Source organism: Ambystoma mexicanum, chromosome 6p (genome assembly GCF_040938575.1).
Source record: "Ambystoma mexicanum isolate Mex_15411 chromosome 6p, UKY_AmexF1_1, whole genome shotgun sequence".
Taxonomy (NCBI): Eukaryota; Metazoa; Chordata; class Amphibia; order Caudata; family Ambystomatidae; genus Ambystoma; species Ambystoma mexicanum.
In genome coordinates this window covers 1,133,327,955-1,133,344,777 of record NC_090935.1, presented here as the reverse complement: position 1 = coordinate 1,133,344,777, position 16,823 = coordinate 1,133,327,955, and the positions used below count along the sequence as shown (strand labels likewise).

At 43.8% G+C, this 16,823-nt stretch overlaps 1 protein-coding gene across 2 annotated transcripts in view; it reads left to right on the top strand.

The window, feature by feature from the left end:
- Positions 1-16,823, top strand: part of SMARCA2 (SWI/SNF related BAF chromatin remodeling complex subunit ATPase 2) — a 3,136,185-nt gene that overhangs the window by 2,324,136 nt on the left and 795,226 nt on the right. Inside the window, exon 31 of one of the 2 annotated variants that reach the window (XM_069625746.1) lies at positions 1,331-1,458. The exons of the other annotated variant lie outside the window; for it this stretch is intronic. Coding sequence (XP_069481847.1) covers positions 1,331-1,375 — 45 coding nt within the window. The 3' untranslated portion in view covers positions 1,376-1,458. Of the gene's footprint in view, positions 1-1,330; positions 1,459-16,823 lie in introns of those variants that run through there. 2 annotated transcript variants of the gene reach the window in all.

The window sequence follows — 16,823 nt, the reverse complement described above, 5'->3', positions numbered from 1 at the left end:
AACCACAGTCTTGGTCTGTGTTGATATGAACAAATACTTAATTAGGTCTCCTTTTGTAAAGGAGGCCAATCCCTCTTTTCTAGTTATGCAAAGTGTTTCTTATTTGCTGTGTATTTTATACATGGGCTCCCATTATTCTAGTCTCTTTACTTTTACCTGCCTTGGCAGAGAGCTTTTCGCTTGAAGCAGAAGCTATGCAAACCATGTGCCTATATTGTCGTAAAAGATAGTAGCGGAAGCAGGCACACTTCTAAAATTAAATCCCTCTGCTGTGAGATTGGCAGTGTCTTTAAACAGAAAATGATAATGCAGGCATCCAGTGTCTTTAAAGAGGATGCAGACCAAATGAGTTGAGGGCTTTGGTCTTGGTTGAGGGAGCCACATAGCTTCAGCAATAAACATTTCTAAAATGGAAGTTTCGGAGACATAGGGAGGGATCTTAGTCTCTCATTGCTGCTGGTGTAGACTGAGGTAAGTGACGTGCCATGAATGGATATGGCTTGTAAACAAAAAATAAGTTACTCCTTCGGTCTAGAGGTACAAACTGTCTCTCCCTCTGAAATGGGCAACTTTATCCACATTCCCCCTTCTCTCCCCATATCTTCTCACCTCATAATCCTCTGTAATTTAAAACATTCCACTCAGCATTGCTTTGTACTGGTAGTGCACAATGTACCTTCATTTTATTGTCTTGCCCTAGGGCCTGCCCTGCACTTGCACTTTTGGATTCCAGTTTGTTAAAGTTGGTTATAGCCATAGAATGTGGTGCCAGATTATGTCAGCACGCCTGTCATCTTGACATATTTCTCCTTTTTAGATCTAGCAGAAGAATGCTCTAGCTTACAGTCAGAGTTAACATATCAGTAAAAGAGATGGTATGAAAGGGCTATTTTATTCAAAAAAGCAACCACCCGATGCTAAAGTTAGAGCACCATTTTCTATTGTCTCTTTTATCAAAGGAGTCTGTGTAGCAGGGTAAAACGGCTGAAGGAAAAGGTGGTAATTGGTTCCCTCAGTGTCAGCCTTTTTCTGCTTTTCTTTTCCAATTTGTCATCCTCCCAGTCCTATCCCTAAGTCACAACCCCCCCACCCCCACCTCCCAGACGTGAATCAATAATGGGAGAAGGAGTTTCTGGGGTTCAATACAGGGATGGGAAGCGAAGGGTAGTGGGTTCACCTAATCGACAGTGATTCACAGAGTAGGGCTATCTTTGTTTTCATTAATTGGTGCACTTTACAGTGCATACATTAGAAGTACTATATCTCCAGAAATGCTCATTGGTGACCTACTGGAAAACCTTTTTTTCTGATGGATTGCATCCTCCCACAGATTTCTCATTCTGCGGTGCCACGTGCCATCAGAAACCTCTCATAACAGGCGGCACAGTGAAGCTCGGCGTCGACTTGCCATGACAATCCAATGGCTCTGGAAGTGACACCATCAGCATTTTATGTATAGATAAAGCATACCATGCCCTTGTGACTTCAGATGATTTTCTATCCAAGCACTTAGCATGTTGTGTCAGAATGTTTCTCCTTGAGATAATGTTTTCTTTGTAACATGATATACTAAAAGAATTTGTCCAGAGGTTGTTTTTTAATTTTTAAAGGTATCAAAAATGTTATTTATTGAGATACATGATTTTCAAAAAATGAATTCATCATTAATGCACACACATTAAATTACAATAACATTGCAGGGGAGCATAAGACACCAGATAATAAAAACCTAACATCACCATCATTCATCAACAGTCAAACCATCATTTGCAACTCAAATCCATCAGCCTCATTCACTCACAGTAAAAAGATTTGAACTAAAACTTTTAGTGCAATCCATATGTGGTAGCATTTCATAAATTAGCCCCACATGGTCTTAAATATTTAATTTTATCCACATGGGATGTGTATCAGCACAACCATTAACCAGAAATGTGCTCTATTCTACAGAGTGGGTACTTTAAACAAAGAATGATAAATCCCATCCCCGGATGTTCTTCTCTACCGGTTTCGATGTTTTGTGAAATTATTGGAATAACGTCTTCGTCAGGAGAAACAATTGATACAATATTACCACTGACTCCCAATGTCATATGCTCTAAATGGTCAAAACCCGTTAGGTTTGACTCAAGGAAAATCAACCGAATTTCTAGAATCTCGGGAAAGAACTGGAATTATTCCAGTATTCAAACAACTGTTGCCGGGTTTCAATTGAGTCTTTTAAATGGCCTCCTGGTGAACGAGGGTCGACACAAACCAATCCTGGCTACATCACAGGCAGCGCTGACGAAGGGAAACAGTAACGCGAGTGTGTCCCACTGGGTTCTCCTCAGAGACCATGCCTGCCTCAGTCTATGACACGGAAATCTGTGGGTAAACACCCCAGGCTCGCTGCACCTCCTGGGATTTTGTTTGTAACATGGCCAGAACACAAAGGCCTTGAGTTTCAATGCACTTCTAAAATGTCAGTCACTGAATATCATGCAGTCCTTTTGGTGCCTGGGCTCAGGACACAATGTGGTGGCATGTGTATTCTGTCGATGATGGGGACTGGGTGGTGGCAAAGCTGTCTCTGTCGGCTGCTGTCTAAATCTCTCCAGGGTACTTCCTCAGAGAATATATGTTCTGAATAGGGAAGGCTTTCTGACCATGCAGAACCCCCTCCCGAGACTCGTCTGAATGCCATGTAATGTTCCCTACTAGTTTGTTGTCCCAGGTGAAATTGTTAATTAAATTAAAAAAGACATCTTTGCGAAGGCCTAAGCGTCGGCCGCTGCTGCCTCCACGCTGCTGACAGAGTCATGGCCCACTGCACCTTCAAATGCAGATAGAGGCCCTTCTGCACCCAGAAGCCGTATATTGAAGCTCTTTGCTTATGCTTTGTTGAAGAAGAGCCATTTGGAGCCTTTCGCTGGTAAAGGTCAACGTCAACCTGTCTCTGACGGCCTTGACCATGGAGTACTTTGAAGCCGCGGCGCTTCGCAAGACCACTGCACGCTTGACTTACATTGTTTTTGATACCTATACTCCAAGAAAATATTTTTTTTTTTATACGATGCAAAGTAGTTTTGATGAAGAGGGGGTGTTGTCTCTTATGGCATCTAGCCCACTTCTGCAACTTGAGAACCCTCCCTGAGAGAGGAATTCCTCTTCGACATGGACATAGCCGGGTTTTGCAGTTAATTTATGTCAGCATTTTATGCAGGTCTCATTTTATGGCCTCCACCAGTGGTGTCTGTAGGTGGTGGAGTCACTGCGACTTGGTATCCCAACTATGACCCAGTATGAGCTCACAGACATTTTAAACAAAGGACCGGCAAGAGAAACACCTGCTTCCTTTTAATACTCCTCTGGTAGTTCCAGTGAGTATTTTGCAGCACCCCTGAGAAGTATGAACGTGCAACATTGGATCTAATCTTCTTGTCCAATCACCCAACTCCGTAATGCTTAGTGGTATAGGCTTCTACTGCGGGTTCAAATCTTTGTCTTTTTTCACATTCCCACCAGCAAGGAAAGTAAGAAAAGCTAGATGCAATGGAGAAATATCTTTGCATTCAGAAGTGTGGCTTTAAATGGAATTAGACGATTACTGCACCCCATCAGTGCGGCTTCTGAAAATGTCGACTTTATTTCGTCCCCCTTTACACCACATGTATATATGTGGGGGGGTAATGGTATATAAGGCAAGTAGATGGTGCTGAGGGGGGTCTCTCCCGCATATATATGTGGTGTAAAGGGGGTTGAAATAAAAAAAGTCGGCAATTTTGGGGTCGCAGTGATGGGGTCGCAGTAATCATATAGATTCCTTTAAATGCCATGAATACCTTATTTGCTCTAGCAAAGCCACATTCTATTGACAGTGATTCCTGAAGCAGCAGAGCATTTACCCGAAGGCTAGATCAGAAATGGTTGCAAGGCCCTAATAGTGTTTGGAAAGGATGCAGCTTTCCAGGCTCTTCGGTCAGGCCTTGATACAGCTGAATGCGTAGCCTGCTCAACTGGGCGCGGTGTCAGTCCCCATGAGACATTCATGGCTGAAGACTTCAGGTTTCCGTCCGCTGTCCAAGCCATATTAATGGACATGCCCTTCGTTTGCGAGAATTTGTTTAAATTGAGGCAGGCGAGTAACTTGAGAAATTCATAAATTCAGCGGCAGCTGCTAAGTCTTTCGGCCTGACGGTCCAACAACCCACAACAGTCTCTTCCTCTTCAACTGCTTTCTCCAGAGGTCATGGTTTTTGCCATTTTACTTCATTTGCTCAAAGAGGACATGGTGAGGTTTCTGCTTGCAAAAATGTCAAGAGATATACTAGCCTAGGCAAAGGTTGTGGATGCCAGAAAAGCCAATCTTCTTCGGCCACTGTTCCCTCTTCCATTTTAGTCACAACATTTCTTTGAGGTGTCCTTTCAACTTTTGACATCAGTAGGGGAAGGATAATCCTGCACTCCGAAAAGTTATGTTCCACTCCTTTAGTGCCATCGGCACTTTGGATGGTATCACAGGATTGGTATCTCCCTTTTCTACAAAGACTTCCTGGCCAGGCCACCCCGTCTTCTTGACAGTCATCTTTAGTGGATTCCTTTTTCCTAGAGAAAGTAAAAATCCTCTTTGACAAAGCAGCCAAGGAGCTGTTTCCAGCCTCAGAGCGTGGTAGTCTCAATACTTCTTAGTCCCAAAGAAGGCAAGGGCCTGCATCCCATCTTGGAACTGAGTTGCTTGAACAACTACCTCAGGAAGGACAGATTCAAGATGGGAACCCTATGAACGATCCTCCAAGCTGTGGAGTTCCAGGATTGGCTGGTGGTGTTGAAATTCCAGGGTGCTTATTTTCTATTGCCTATTCATCCAAAGCAGGGAAAGTACCTGGGGTTCGTGTTAGGCAGTACCCTTACCAGTTTTGTGTTCTCCCTAACCTCTGCCTGAAAGATTTCAATCAAGCCAACGTTCATCTGAAGCAGATGGTTTCAGGAGGCAGAAGGTCCACGTCTTCCCCTGCCAGGAGGTCCAGTTTGTTACGTCTCGTCCACTGAACTAGGTTTTATCCCCTCTATGCCAAACTTCCCATCTGTTTTACAGCTTGAGATTATCTGCTCCTGCTCGTCAGACACTTACTCAGGGAAAGGCTTTTCTGCCCGAGGACAGGGCCATCAACATCTCCCTGATGGTAGACCGGTTTCAGAAAAGTCAGGTTCAGACAGACTCGCCCTTCCTCTGTCTCTTGGGTGTCATAGCATCCTGAGTTTTCTTGGTGCCAGAGGTGTGATTACAGATATGATCACTTTAGTGGCTTCTGCACTCTGTGGTCTGTTTTCCAGTTACATGACCAGCTTTCTTTGGGTCTTGAGTTGTGTGTAGCACATGATCTCTTGTAGTGGCCTCAACTAGACAAATTCATTGTGGGCAAGGTGTTTTGGCAACAGTGGCTAGAGGTCATGGACTTGCCTCTGAATGGCTGAGTTGCTCGCCTGAATAACCTCAGTGACCATGCTTTAGTCCTTGGCGGAGTCCAGGTTCCACATCAAACTTTTAGAGATGCAAGTGATCATGCTTCACTTCGACTGATAGGCTTTCTTTCATCGATCCAAGGAAAGTGTATCATGATGTTGTCAGACAGCACTGTGTCCATACACTATCTCAACAAGGGGGGTAGTGTAGGGCCACTTCCCCTGCATAGGGAAGCAATGTGGCTACGGTTCTGGCCTTGGAGAACAACATCTCTTGACAGACCATCTTGCTGCGATGGAGTATGTTGTGGTGGTTGACCGGAGCAGGCAGGGCTCTTTCTCCCATGAGTTGGAGCTTTGCCAGGTGGTCTGACAAGAGATCTTCATCCTTTAGGGTTACGCACAAGTGGGCCCTTTCACCTCCAGTGGCAACAGAAAGTGCCTACTGCTCTGTTCCATGGGAATGTTCCCTGAAAGGGGCATTGGGGAAGGCGCTTCTAGTCAAGTGGAATTAAGTATTCCCAAGGATTCACATAATCCCTTAGTTTCAGAGATGCAACACCACTATTTTTCCGATTGGCCCAGAATGGGTTTGTCGGACATGGTACTCAGATCTCTTTAACATGACCATCATTCCTCTAACCGAGCCTTAACACAGCTTCTATGCTTGGTTACTGAGAGGCTGATGCATATGGCTTAGGGTCTATCTGGGGACATCTTGGAGGTTCTCCTCTATGCCCAGAGAACTAACACTAAGGAAATGTATGGGTGTTGGCTGAGGACATTCTTGTCATGTTGTAGAGTGATTTGGATCCTTTGTCCTGCCCCACAGTGTCAATCCTACAATTGCTGCTATTCTAAACCCACTAGGGCCTTCAAATGGGCACTGTTGGAGGTTATTAGGATGCTATTTTTTATTTTTTTATTTTTTATTGGTTTGAAAATCAAACCTTTAAAATGTTTACACAACGATTCCGCATTCACACTTTTACAATTATCACGGCTTTACTTAAAAGTGCCCCTGTAGCCTTCGCCCATTTCTCTGTCTTTTTCTCTGGCTTAACTGACAAATCGAATTTTCTTACTAATCACAAATCTAAAAATCACACGAATTCATTTACATTTTTGGCATAAATTTCTTTAGCAACTCTTCGATTACTGACAAAAATGAGGTCAGGGGCATGATTAATTTCCGTTCCGTTCCACATTTTCTGCCACCAATCTTCGGCACTCAATGCTTGGTGATTTAAAGCCCATTCACCCAGATGAATAGATCTTTCGTTTTTTAGAGCCGAACAGAATAAGACGAGGTGTTTCAGGGATTCCATATCTTTACCACAGATACGACAGATTACATTTACGTCAGTTTCTCCTGCTTTCAGTTTGAGTCGATCCTTCGTTAGGAAGGCGTTCAGCCTAAATAGCATGTAAAGTCTTCGTGCATTTGGATTTGGGAATAGACTTATGTAGGGAAGCAACGAATTATACCTTCTGGCTTCAGCCGGCGCATCTTTCATCGCACTTGCGGAAAGGCGCTCGTTACTTGTTGTTATCCAATCTGCACGCCAGATCTTTACTTTGGCACCAGCTGGGTTAACGCAGAGAGATTGTGCATTGATGTTAAACCCAGACAACAAGTCTTCACCTCGTTTTGTCCACTGCGACCATATGTCGGTAACTCCATCGCTTGCTTTATGGAAGATCTTGAATTGGGGAATTCCAACTTCGGGTTTAGATTTTCGTAACAACACCAGTTGGTTCCAACAGATCCGTGCGTGTAGTGACACGAGAGCAAGTTCGTATCTTATACACGATGTAGAAATGCCTATTGGCAAACTCAGTGCTTTTGACCAAAACATATGTTCTAAAGAGGCCCAGTGAGATGGAGGGCAGCCAAAAGCATTTTCTGCACCGTAAGACAAGATAGGGACCACTTTTTGTTCGTAAAAATTCCTCACTGGACGTATCGAAAGACGGCCATATTTTTGGTGGATTACTAGTGCTTGACATGCCAGCTGCCCGCATTTCCTCTTGGAGTCAATTACCCACGGGTCATCACAAATGCTAGAGTTAAGGATCATTCCCAGATATTTTACGGAGGTCGATGACTCTAGCTTGACCTGATTTACACTCCACCGATATTTTAGTCTCTTTTGATTCCGACTAGATCGTAGATTTTCAAACACCAGAATTTCTGTTTTTGACGGGTTGATTTTTAAACGGTTCTTGTCTACGTATTGTTGGACCGCGTCCAATTTACGTTGAAGCCCGATCGGTGTACGATCCAGAAGAACAAAGTCATCGGCATACATTAACCAGCTTACTGGAGCTGAGTTAAGTTTAGGTGAAAAGGCTCTAACAGATTGGATTGCCTCACCTATATCAAAAATAAATAAGCTAAAGATCGCTGCTGCTAATGGGCAACCTTGTTTGACTCCTTTATAGGTGTTAATGTTGGGCGATAAAGCACCTTTTTGATCGAGGCGAATGGCGATCGAAGTGTCAGTATGAAGTTCTTTGATCGCTGCAAGAAGATCTTCTGGACACTCCCAGGTTTCCAATTTCTGCCACAGCACATTGCGATCAATCATATCGAACGCCATCGAGAAATCAACAAAGGCCACGTAGACTCTAGTGTTTGTCCTCAGAGCTTCCATCTTTAGCAGATTCAAGATCAGCAGATTCAATGAGCACCCTACTTGTTTCACAAACCCTGCTTGTCTCTCATCGACTTTTTGCGCCGATTGAGCCCATTTAATCAATTTCTTTTGCAATAACGATGCATATATTTTACCTAACACATCGAGCAGTGCCACAGGGCGATAGTTGTTTGGTAGCGCTCTGTTCCCCTTTTTGAATATTGGTACTATGATACTAGTTTTCCAGGAAGTCGGCACTCGTTTCTCTAGATTTATTCGTATAAACAAGTCGGAGCACAAATCCGTCCATTGGGCAGGGAACTGTTTAATCATAAGATTCGTCAGTCCATCTGGTCCCGGTGCTCTTGAGTTTTTTGCGTTCATTATGACTTCCCGGATTTCAGCTTTTGAAAAAGTCAGGTTCCACTTTAATAGTGTGGATAGTGATAGCCTTTCTGGAGTGCGAGGTTTAGCATATAACGTGGTAAAATGCTTGATCCAGTCTTCTTCCGTTACTTGACATGTAACTAACGCCTTCTGTGGTGCTTCCAATTCGTTTATTACTCGCCAGAAATCCCCGCTGTTCTTGGATAATAACGTACGTAACATTGCCTCAGCGTCATTTTGATGTAGAATGGCTCGGTGGGATTTAATCCAGTTTTTGTAGCGCTGTCTAGTTGCCTTGTTTTTTAGCGATTTTTCTTCTGCTGGACCTTTATTGTTCTTCCTGATTTCTGCTCGCATTGATCTCTTTCGTAGTAACACTGCTAAATCAAAGGAGTGATTTCTTTGGAAACTGCGATTTTTCATTCCATTGATCTTAGATTTGAATTGCATCAAAATCGGAGCATATTCGATGTCTGTTGGGTGCGATTTGAACTGAGTATAAATCTTGGCGACATCCTGTTCTTCTAGTCTTAAGCGTAGTCTGTTCGGTTCGACTAAGGTGTTAAAACCCCATTTTTGTCTTTGTGTTGCAAGTTTGTTGTCGAATTTTGTTACCAACATGTCATGGTCGCTGTTCATCATTTTACAGACATTCAAAGATTTTATTCGATCCTGAAGTTTATCAGAGACAAAAATGTAATCAATGATTGAACGTTGAGTTCCATTTTGCCACGTGGCTTTAGGTGGCGTATCTCCCTGTATGTGTCCGTTTAACATCTCCAACCCTCTTATATTCAGTTCATCCAACCAAGATTGTGCGAGGCGTCTTTTAGCTTCGCTCTGCGGTGTAAAAAAGTCGATGTTTAAGTCACCGCAGAGCATAGTGTCTGAACCACTTGAAGATTCCCGCAAGTTGTCGATTATTACGGAAACTTGATCGATAAAAGAATGAGTCCCCGCCGCTTGATGATTCCAATAAATATTAATTATATTTAATGTGTCATCTGACGAAGATTTGTCAGTGGATTTCTTTAACTCGCATACTTGGATGTAGGGCGTGTGGTTTGTTGATTTAATTAGGCGGTAACCGGACGATCGTTTGATCAGGGTTAATAACCCTGCTACCGGGCGTCCTTTTTCACCCTTCGAGGCTGGATTCAGTGCAACTTCAAAATCAGGTAACAATGGAGATTCGCGCAACCAAGTTTCTTGCAGACATATCACCTGTAGGTCGTCAGACCATGGGGTGTTAAACAGATGAAAAAAGCCGCGAGTGTTCCAAGATGCAAACGAACAGTCTTGAGCCTGATTCAGGATCGAACGTTAGCTGTTCTTTTTAATATGCAGGGCTGAAGCTAACCAAGACCATTCCCGCGGGGCCTCATTTTCTACCTGATTATTTGTATTCAGGGCCATTACCCCAGGAACTGGAGTTCTGTTTGCTATTGTTATTTTGATTTTCTCCATCGGGGTCATTCTCTTTAGCTCACTCTCCTCGAGGAGCTCGTCGTTCAGGTTTATGACTTCCTTGTGACAAACATTTCGGAGTTCTTCATTTTGCCTCTGCGGCTGCAGTTTTTCGTTTTGCTTCTGCGGCAGCCGTTGAGAGTAATTAGATACCTTTGCATTTTGTACTATTAGACTGGGCCGTTGTGTATCTGTCTGAGGGGCCCGTGCATCTCGGGGGCCTTTCAGTCTTTGTTCATTTGCACTGCTTTCGACGTCCTCCGCTTTATATAAATCAAAACCCATCGATAGCAGGTCTTCTTCAGCCTCCAAAATTTCATTCGCAATTATGTGGGAATTTAAATGAAGGATCACTAGGTCTGTACGGATCTCATCTGGAAATTCTACCGTTTGTATGTCCTTTGAAACAAGCGACCGAAGACGGGGAATATGATGTAATAATTTTAATACGTTAGATCTATTCAAAATTAAGTTATCTCCTCTAGATAGACTTTCCAACGTTAGTTTGACTAGAATCGGATGATTCTTTCTCACCCATTTGTTCTTGCCTTTGTTCAGCCATAGAATCGCTTTTTTTTGGCAATGGAAGGTGATCGAAGGACATTTCCAGTCGAGGACATCGGAATTCAGTGGCGAAAGTAGGGAGGGAGACACCGCTTCGTTCCATTTGGTTGGCTCCATTCGAGCCAATGCGGTTGATTTTGCTGGGCGCGAACGTATTCTGTGGTTTATTCATACGCTGACCTTCCCGTCTCTCTTGAAGTGTTTTAAAGACCGGACTCCTGGGTACACTGGCCCTTACCCCGTCTCCAGTTATGTTAGGAATGATCTCGCATCGCCTCAGTTTGGAGAGGTCAAATGGACACGATAGCGGGTTATTGCTCCCAGGGATAGTGCAACTTTTGTGCGATATTTGAGTATCATTCTGTCGATGAGGAACGTCACATTTTGGAGCAATCATTAAACCAGTGATACTTCCTTTCTGTGGAACTTCAATGCCTGGCGGCTCACTTGGACCGGAGTCACTTGTTGGATCAGTCTCCTCATATGTGGAAAGATCCAATAACTCAATCTGAATTGAGTGGTCCTCTTGGCATGATAAGCTTTCAATAGTACCAGGTTCCTTTACCGTTTCGATTGAGCGTACGGATACCTTCTCATTAATCGTATCGGCTAATTTCAAGCTCGAGGTAATAGCCTTATCCACCAGTTTGAACATGTTTAGGTTACGTAAGAATTTGCGAGCACCCTTTTGTTGCCCTTTTTTCCGTGCCGGCAAATTCTTCTGTTTTTTCTCCAAACAAGCTTGTGGTTTTTTTGCGGTCACATAGGATTTCATGTGCGTTTCTGCATCCTGACTCCCAAAAATTGGAAAGAGCATGCCCGGCATCACAACGGACGGAGGTTGACTACATGGGTCACTGGCTTGTGAAACCTCAGACGCGGGCTGCATGGAACTGGAAGCTTGTTGGGCGTCCAGTAACGCTGGATTCGTAATATTTTTCGATTGTAGAAAAGCAGTGTTAAAGGACATATCCAGGGTATTAGCATCATCCGGCTTATCTCTTGTCGATGTAGTGCAATTGGCTAGGGGCCCGGCCAACGGTTCCACTAGGTAACAACCTACATCACGCAAAGGGGGCAAGGCTGTTTTCTCTTTTTCTCCAGATCCTTCTGCTTGGCTTTCGGAGTCTTGCCTTTTAAAAGTCGGCTTTTTAGATAACTTGTCACAATTGAATTTATCCTTTTCACGAGAGCCTTTCTTTGACTTTGTTGATTGTGTTATATCACTTCCCGGAATTTGCACTTCCCAGGTTTGTTCACTTTCCGGTTTTCGAAAGAGAGACATGGCTTCCCTTGCAACTTCTGCAAAGAGTTTTTTATCGATGTTATCATTTAGTTTGACTTCATTTAAGGACTTTAGTCCCACTAATATGGTGTGATTTTGTTCCTCGTATTTAGATTTTTGGGCGGACTGTAATGACTCCAGGTGCATCACTTTAGAATTCAGCATGGCTGTTAGGGTCGAAATATCTTTTATATTTTCATTTAGTGATTCATATAACTTTGTAAAAGGTGTTAAGGAAATCGCCATTGCCGAAGTTAGGGCAATTAAAAGCTCATTTGCTGGTACATGCACGCATGGGGCTGGCTGATTCTCCCTGCCTTTTCCTTGTGTGTTACGTTTTACGTGTCCATGTCGATTCCTTTCCCGTCTAATTTTCGGAAACGGGCGTGCAATAAATGAGGAGTCTTTTGTGGTCGAATCATTCACGGAGCCTTCATTGTTTGACTCGTTTGTAATTTGATGCTGGGAAATCTGTCTGGGGTTATGATTTAATCCACCATGCATCGGGAGTCTTTTTTGTGAGTCTGCTATTATATTTTGCATAGGCGAGACTGACTCATCTGGGGTTACAGGGTCAAGGACTTTGTGATTCATACTCTTTTCATACTCCCAACTACGACTATTTAAAGTCGTAATGTTCGGACGACACCTTTCCAGGGGAGTCTCCGACATTGCAACAAACTTAGGGGTGGATGTGACAGAAAGTTTATTTGAGTACGATTTGTTAATTAATTTCAGGTTCTTTAACACTGATGATAGCACCTCCAGCGAGTTTCTCCTGTCTGAGGTGGCAGGCACCGAGTCGCCGACCCATAGTTTGTCACCTGATAGGACGTCAACAGTCAAAGCTTGAACATCAGTCAATCCAACATCAGTCGGATTGATTGCGGGTGGGCGTATTAGCGAGAGTGTTGGTGTGTTCGATTGTAGTTGATTGTACTTTATGGGCAGTATGCCTTCATGATTAATCACCAACACGTCGTTACCACGGTGTGCCTCCGCGACAGAAAGTCCTTCGCCTTCATTGAAGCAGTTCGAACACTTACCAGGCTCCGCAACGACCCGACTGCCGGGGCTCGCCTCCACTAGATCAGCAAGTCGCTGTGCAGAATCCACAGCCTCCACTAGGGAGTCACGGCCCCCGACATCCTCCGCTTCCTCCTCCGGAGCCACCGAACGGCACCGCCCCTCATCCATGGCGAACTCGCCGGAAGCAACCGCCGGCGCCCGCGCGCGCGCATCCAGGGAGGGGGCGCCTCGCATCAGCTCTGCCATTGGACTCCGCGACTCCCGGGGGGATTCGCTCGCCTCATCGTAGCCTACAAGGGAGGAATCTGATCCCACCGGTAAGTCCACCGTGGCGTGGTTGCATTTTTCAAGCGAATCACACATCGGTAGTAGTTCGTGGCTCGACATACGGCGAATCTTAGATCTTTTCTGAGCCAATTTGGGTGTATGATGTGTAACCTGCAAGATATCCAACGTAACGTCAGGGTTTAAGTGGGAGTTGGATCCAGGAGACTTCGAATAAGACTTTACTTCGGCTGGGCCAATGAACACATTGTCATTATCATATGAATGGGGAATAGATTCTTTCACATGATCAAACTGGTCTGTGGGCGAGTTACATGAAAAATTTTGGCTCACCTGCTTCTGACGGCATTTTTTCGCCGGGGGCTCTGGAGGTTCAAGCGGGACCACGCGCTTGAGTTGAGCTCGAGTCCTTAGAGTTGTTGAGGCAACCAGAATTGATGGATCCATCGCCTAACTCGCCAAACAGCATCTCCTCAGCCCTTATACCTCAGGGCTTAACGCCACAAGGGCGGGGGAGGCGGCCTTTTATGCCTTGAGACCCAGTCAGGTGACTGATGACTGGGTAAAAGTCTAAAAGGCACAGGCACACGCACCTCTCAGGACACTGTTTAACTGCTCCTGGGATCTCTCTCTCCTCTGCTGGTTTCTCTGCTGGATACTACTGTCACTCGCCACAGCCAAATAGCGTCTCCTCCGCCCTTATACCTCAGGGCTTAGGATGCTATTTCAGTCTTTGAATGGATGCCAGAAGAGGGCTCCCATTTCAATATTCCCAGGTTTATGCAATTTCTGAGGCGCATGGTTAGTATATTTTACTAAAGTTTAGTGTGTGGTCCAGGCTTGGGATTTGAATTTGCTTCTTGCCTATTTGGTAAGGGGTTCCATTAAAGACGCTCCATTCTTGTTCTTGAGGGTTGCTTACTTTAAAGGTTGTGTGTCATGTCTGGTGCCTGTTACTTCAGCTAGGTGGGTCCATGACCTCCAGGCTCTACCTTCCAAACCGCCTCATTTGGTGTTTTCGAAACACAAAGTGGCCTTTCAAATGAGACCCTCTTTCTTTCCCAAAGTAATCTTGGTATTTCAATTAAGCAAAAAGATCCAACTTCCCATTGTCTATCCTCATCCACATCCTTCTAAAGGAGGATAGAGTCCACTATTTGGACCCAAGGAGGGTTCATAGTTTTTTTCTTGCTACGACATGAGGCATTCATAAGGATGATCACATTTTTATGGGTTCTTCTGTAGCCCCCTGTTTTCTGGAAACAGTAGGGCTGGTTCAAAACCATTTCATGCTGGAATAATGTATTCATATAACAGTGCTATGCTCTGGCTGGAAAGGACATGCTACAGTGTGTAAGAGCCCATTGCTTAATAGGGCTTGTATCAACAACTTCCTTATATGGGCGTGCCTGCATTAGACATTTGCCAAGCAGCAAGCCTGGGCTTCGCTACATACCTTTGCAAAGCACTATTTCTCAGATTCACAATCTGGACAAAACACCTGCTTTGGGAAGGGCAGTTCTGCAAAATGCTCTGCTATGAGGTCATATTCCTCACTCTAATCCCTCTCCTTTAGGGCCTGTACTGCTATTGGAGTCTGTCTTAGATGAGGGAAAAGTGGGAGGATGCATTCCATTAGAAGAACAGATGGAGTTGGACCATCGAGGCAGACCCACGGCGAGCTATACTACGCCCCCTGCTGTGAAAAGTTTATGAAGACCGCTGCCGCTGAAGAATGAATATCTAAGATGAGAATCTGTGACCGGAGAATCTATCAGAAAGAATATTACCATAGATCATCAATCATTCTTTTCCACCTTTATAGTGCTGTAATGCCAAAACACACAAAAATGAAACTACATCCCTCAGGATATACTGTATGGAGCTATTAAAAGACCTTTTTAACAGGAATATGCTCTTTGAAAAATTAAAAATGTTGTAAGCTAGAGACCATTGAGGCAGAATTGTACCTAATTAATGGAAGACGTGGGACTGGAAACCCATCTGTACACTTTTTTGATGTTGGATGCCATCCAGCAAAAAAAATCAGTTTCTGAGATGCATTCTGGTTGACCTACAGAGCTGAAATAATCCCTTCTAAGGTTTTCTTACTTGAGCAGGAGGAGGATAGTCCTGCCCGTGGCAGTTAATAGTGCTAAAAAAGACTTAGTAAAGCAAGTGGTTCTACAAACTTGACCAGTAGCGGCTTCTGGTAACTATTCAAATATTTTATTTTCTCCCAGATTCCTGGATCTTATTGTTGCTATACATGAGCCAGGTTTCAAGATTCATAGCTGTAACTTGCTTGGGAATTCTGTGGGTTTCGGTACACAATTTGAAAGCTGGGGCATTGTTCCTCAGATGTCTTAATCAGCATAATTTGGCATCACCAGAAAAATGTACTGCCTATTCCTCAATGGGCAGACTTTTCAGACTTTCAGAAAGACCTGAAACTCAAATCTGTGCTATCATTCTTGGTAATACTTTCCTGCTGGACACCTTGTGTCTTTTAACTACATCATCTGAAACATGCTCTGCTGAGCTACTGAAAAAGCAATAAAAACAATGTAAAGCTTACAACCTCTTTGATGCTGGAGACCTTGTAGCCTGAAACTATTTTCCAAACTACATTGGCCCATTCTACTGAAAGCTTATTAGATTTAATCCACACTTGGGAAGATTTCCAGAGGTAGACTGAAAACTGTATTCAATAAGTCGCAAGTCAGGAGCTGAGTATCAAAGTCAATTGGCCAAGAATAAAGTTATTTTAAATTTGCAGGATTCAATCCTTGGGGCTTTGAGCAGAGTTCTCCTTTTCTCTTGTCCATCCCAGTGCTAAGCCCTTTGGTAGTGTGTTGGTTCATTTTGTTCACTTATACAGCAGTCGTGCCAGCATGGCTGGTTTCGGACTAAAGTGACTCTGGGTTAAGCATGCTTTTTTTGTTTATTGGCAAAGCACTGTTTTATTCTGCATCATATTTTGACTAGCTGTTGCCTTCGAAAGCTGTTTGGCTAAATTAGTCCATGTGACTCCGACACCATTTTTCCAGTACTATGTGTGTTTTTATTTAAAATAATAGGCTCTGAGAATTGCAGTCCGCATTAAGTTAATTTGTTCAATTGACATTAAAGTTATCCAAAGTAAGTTGTAAAAGAAAAAGCCAGGAGTAGGTACCTGGCGTCCGAGTAAGATGGAGTTGTCTGGAAACTGGTTTTGTGGCTCCCATCCGTGTTCCATGTTTCTTCCTTGTGATTTCCAGAATACTCAGATTTTAGGTTCATTCTACTCTGCATTCATTGTAAATGTCGAATTCTCAATACCTAGTCTCAGCCTCGCTCCAGGTTTTAGTTTAGTTTGTGTGCAGTATCTGTGCCCCGTTTAGTGGTCGTTGTCACCTCATCTGTTCGTTTAGTGCATGTTTCTCTTCTAATGGTATGTTCTTTAGTAGCAATAGGCCCTGTGCAGATGGTTTCTACAAGTAACTTATCTAGCTTACATGTTAGTTTCTAGCTACAAGGGTTTTAATCATGTATCTGTAAGTATTCTGCATGCTATTACTCTCCCCACCACACCTTAAGAATGTCTTTTCCCCCCTGTACACTGAATTCACAATGAGGCTAGTTGCTGCACCACGCAGAGAACACACATTCACACATGTATGAATCTGTCTTAGGTGCAGCACTGTGCGCTGCCATAAAATGAAGCCCTTCAAATGGATTGT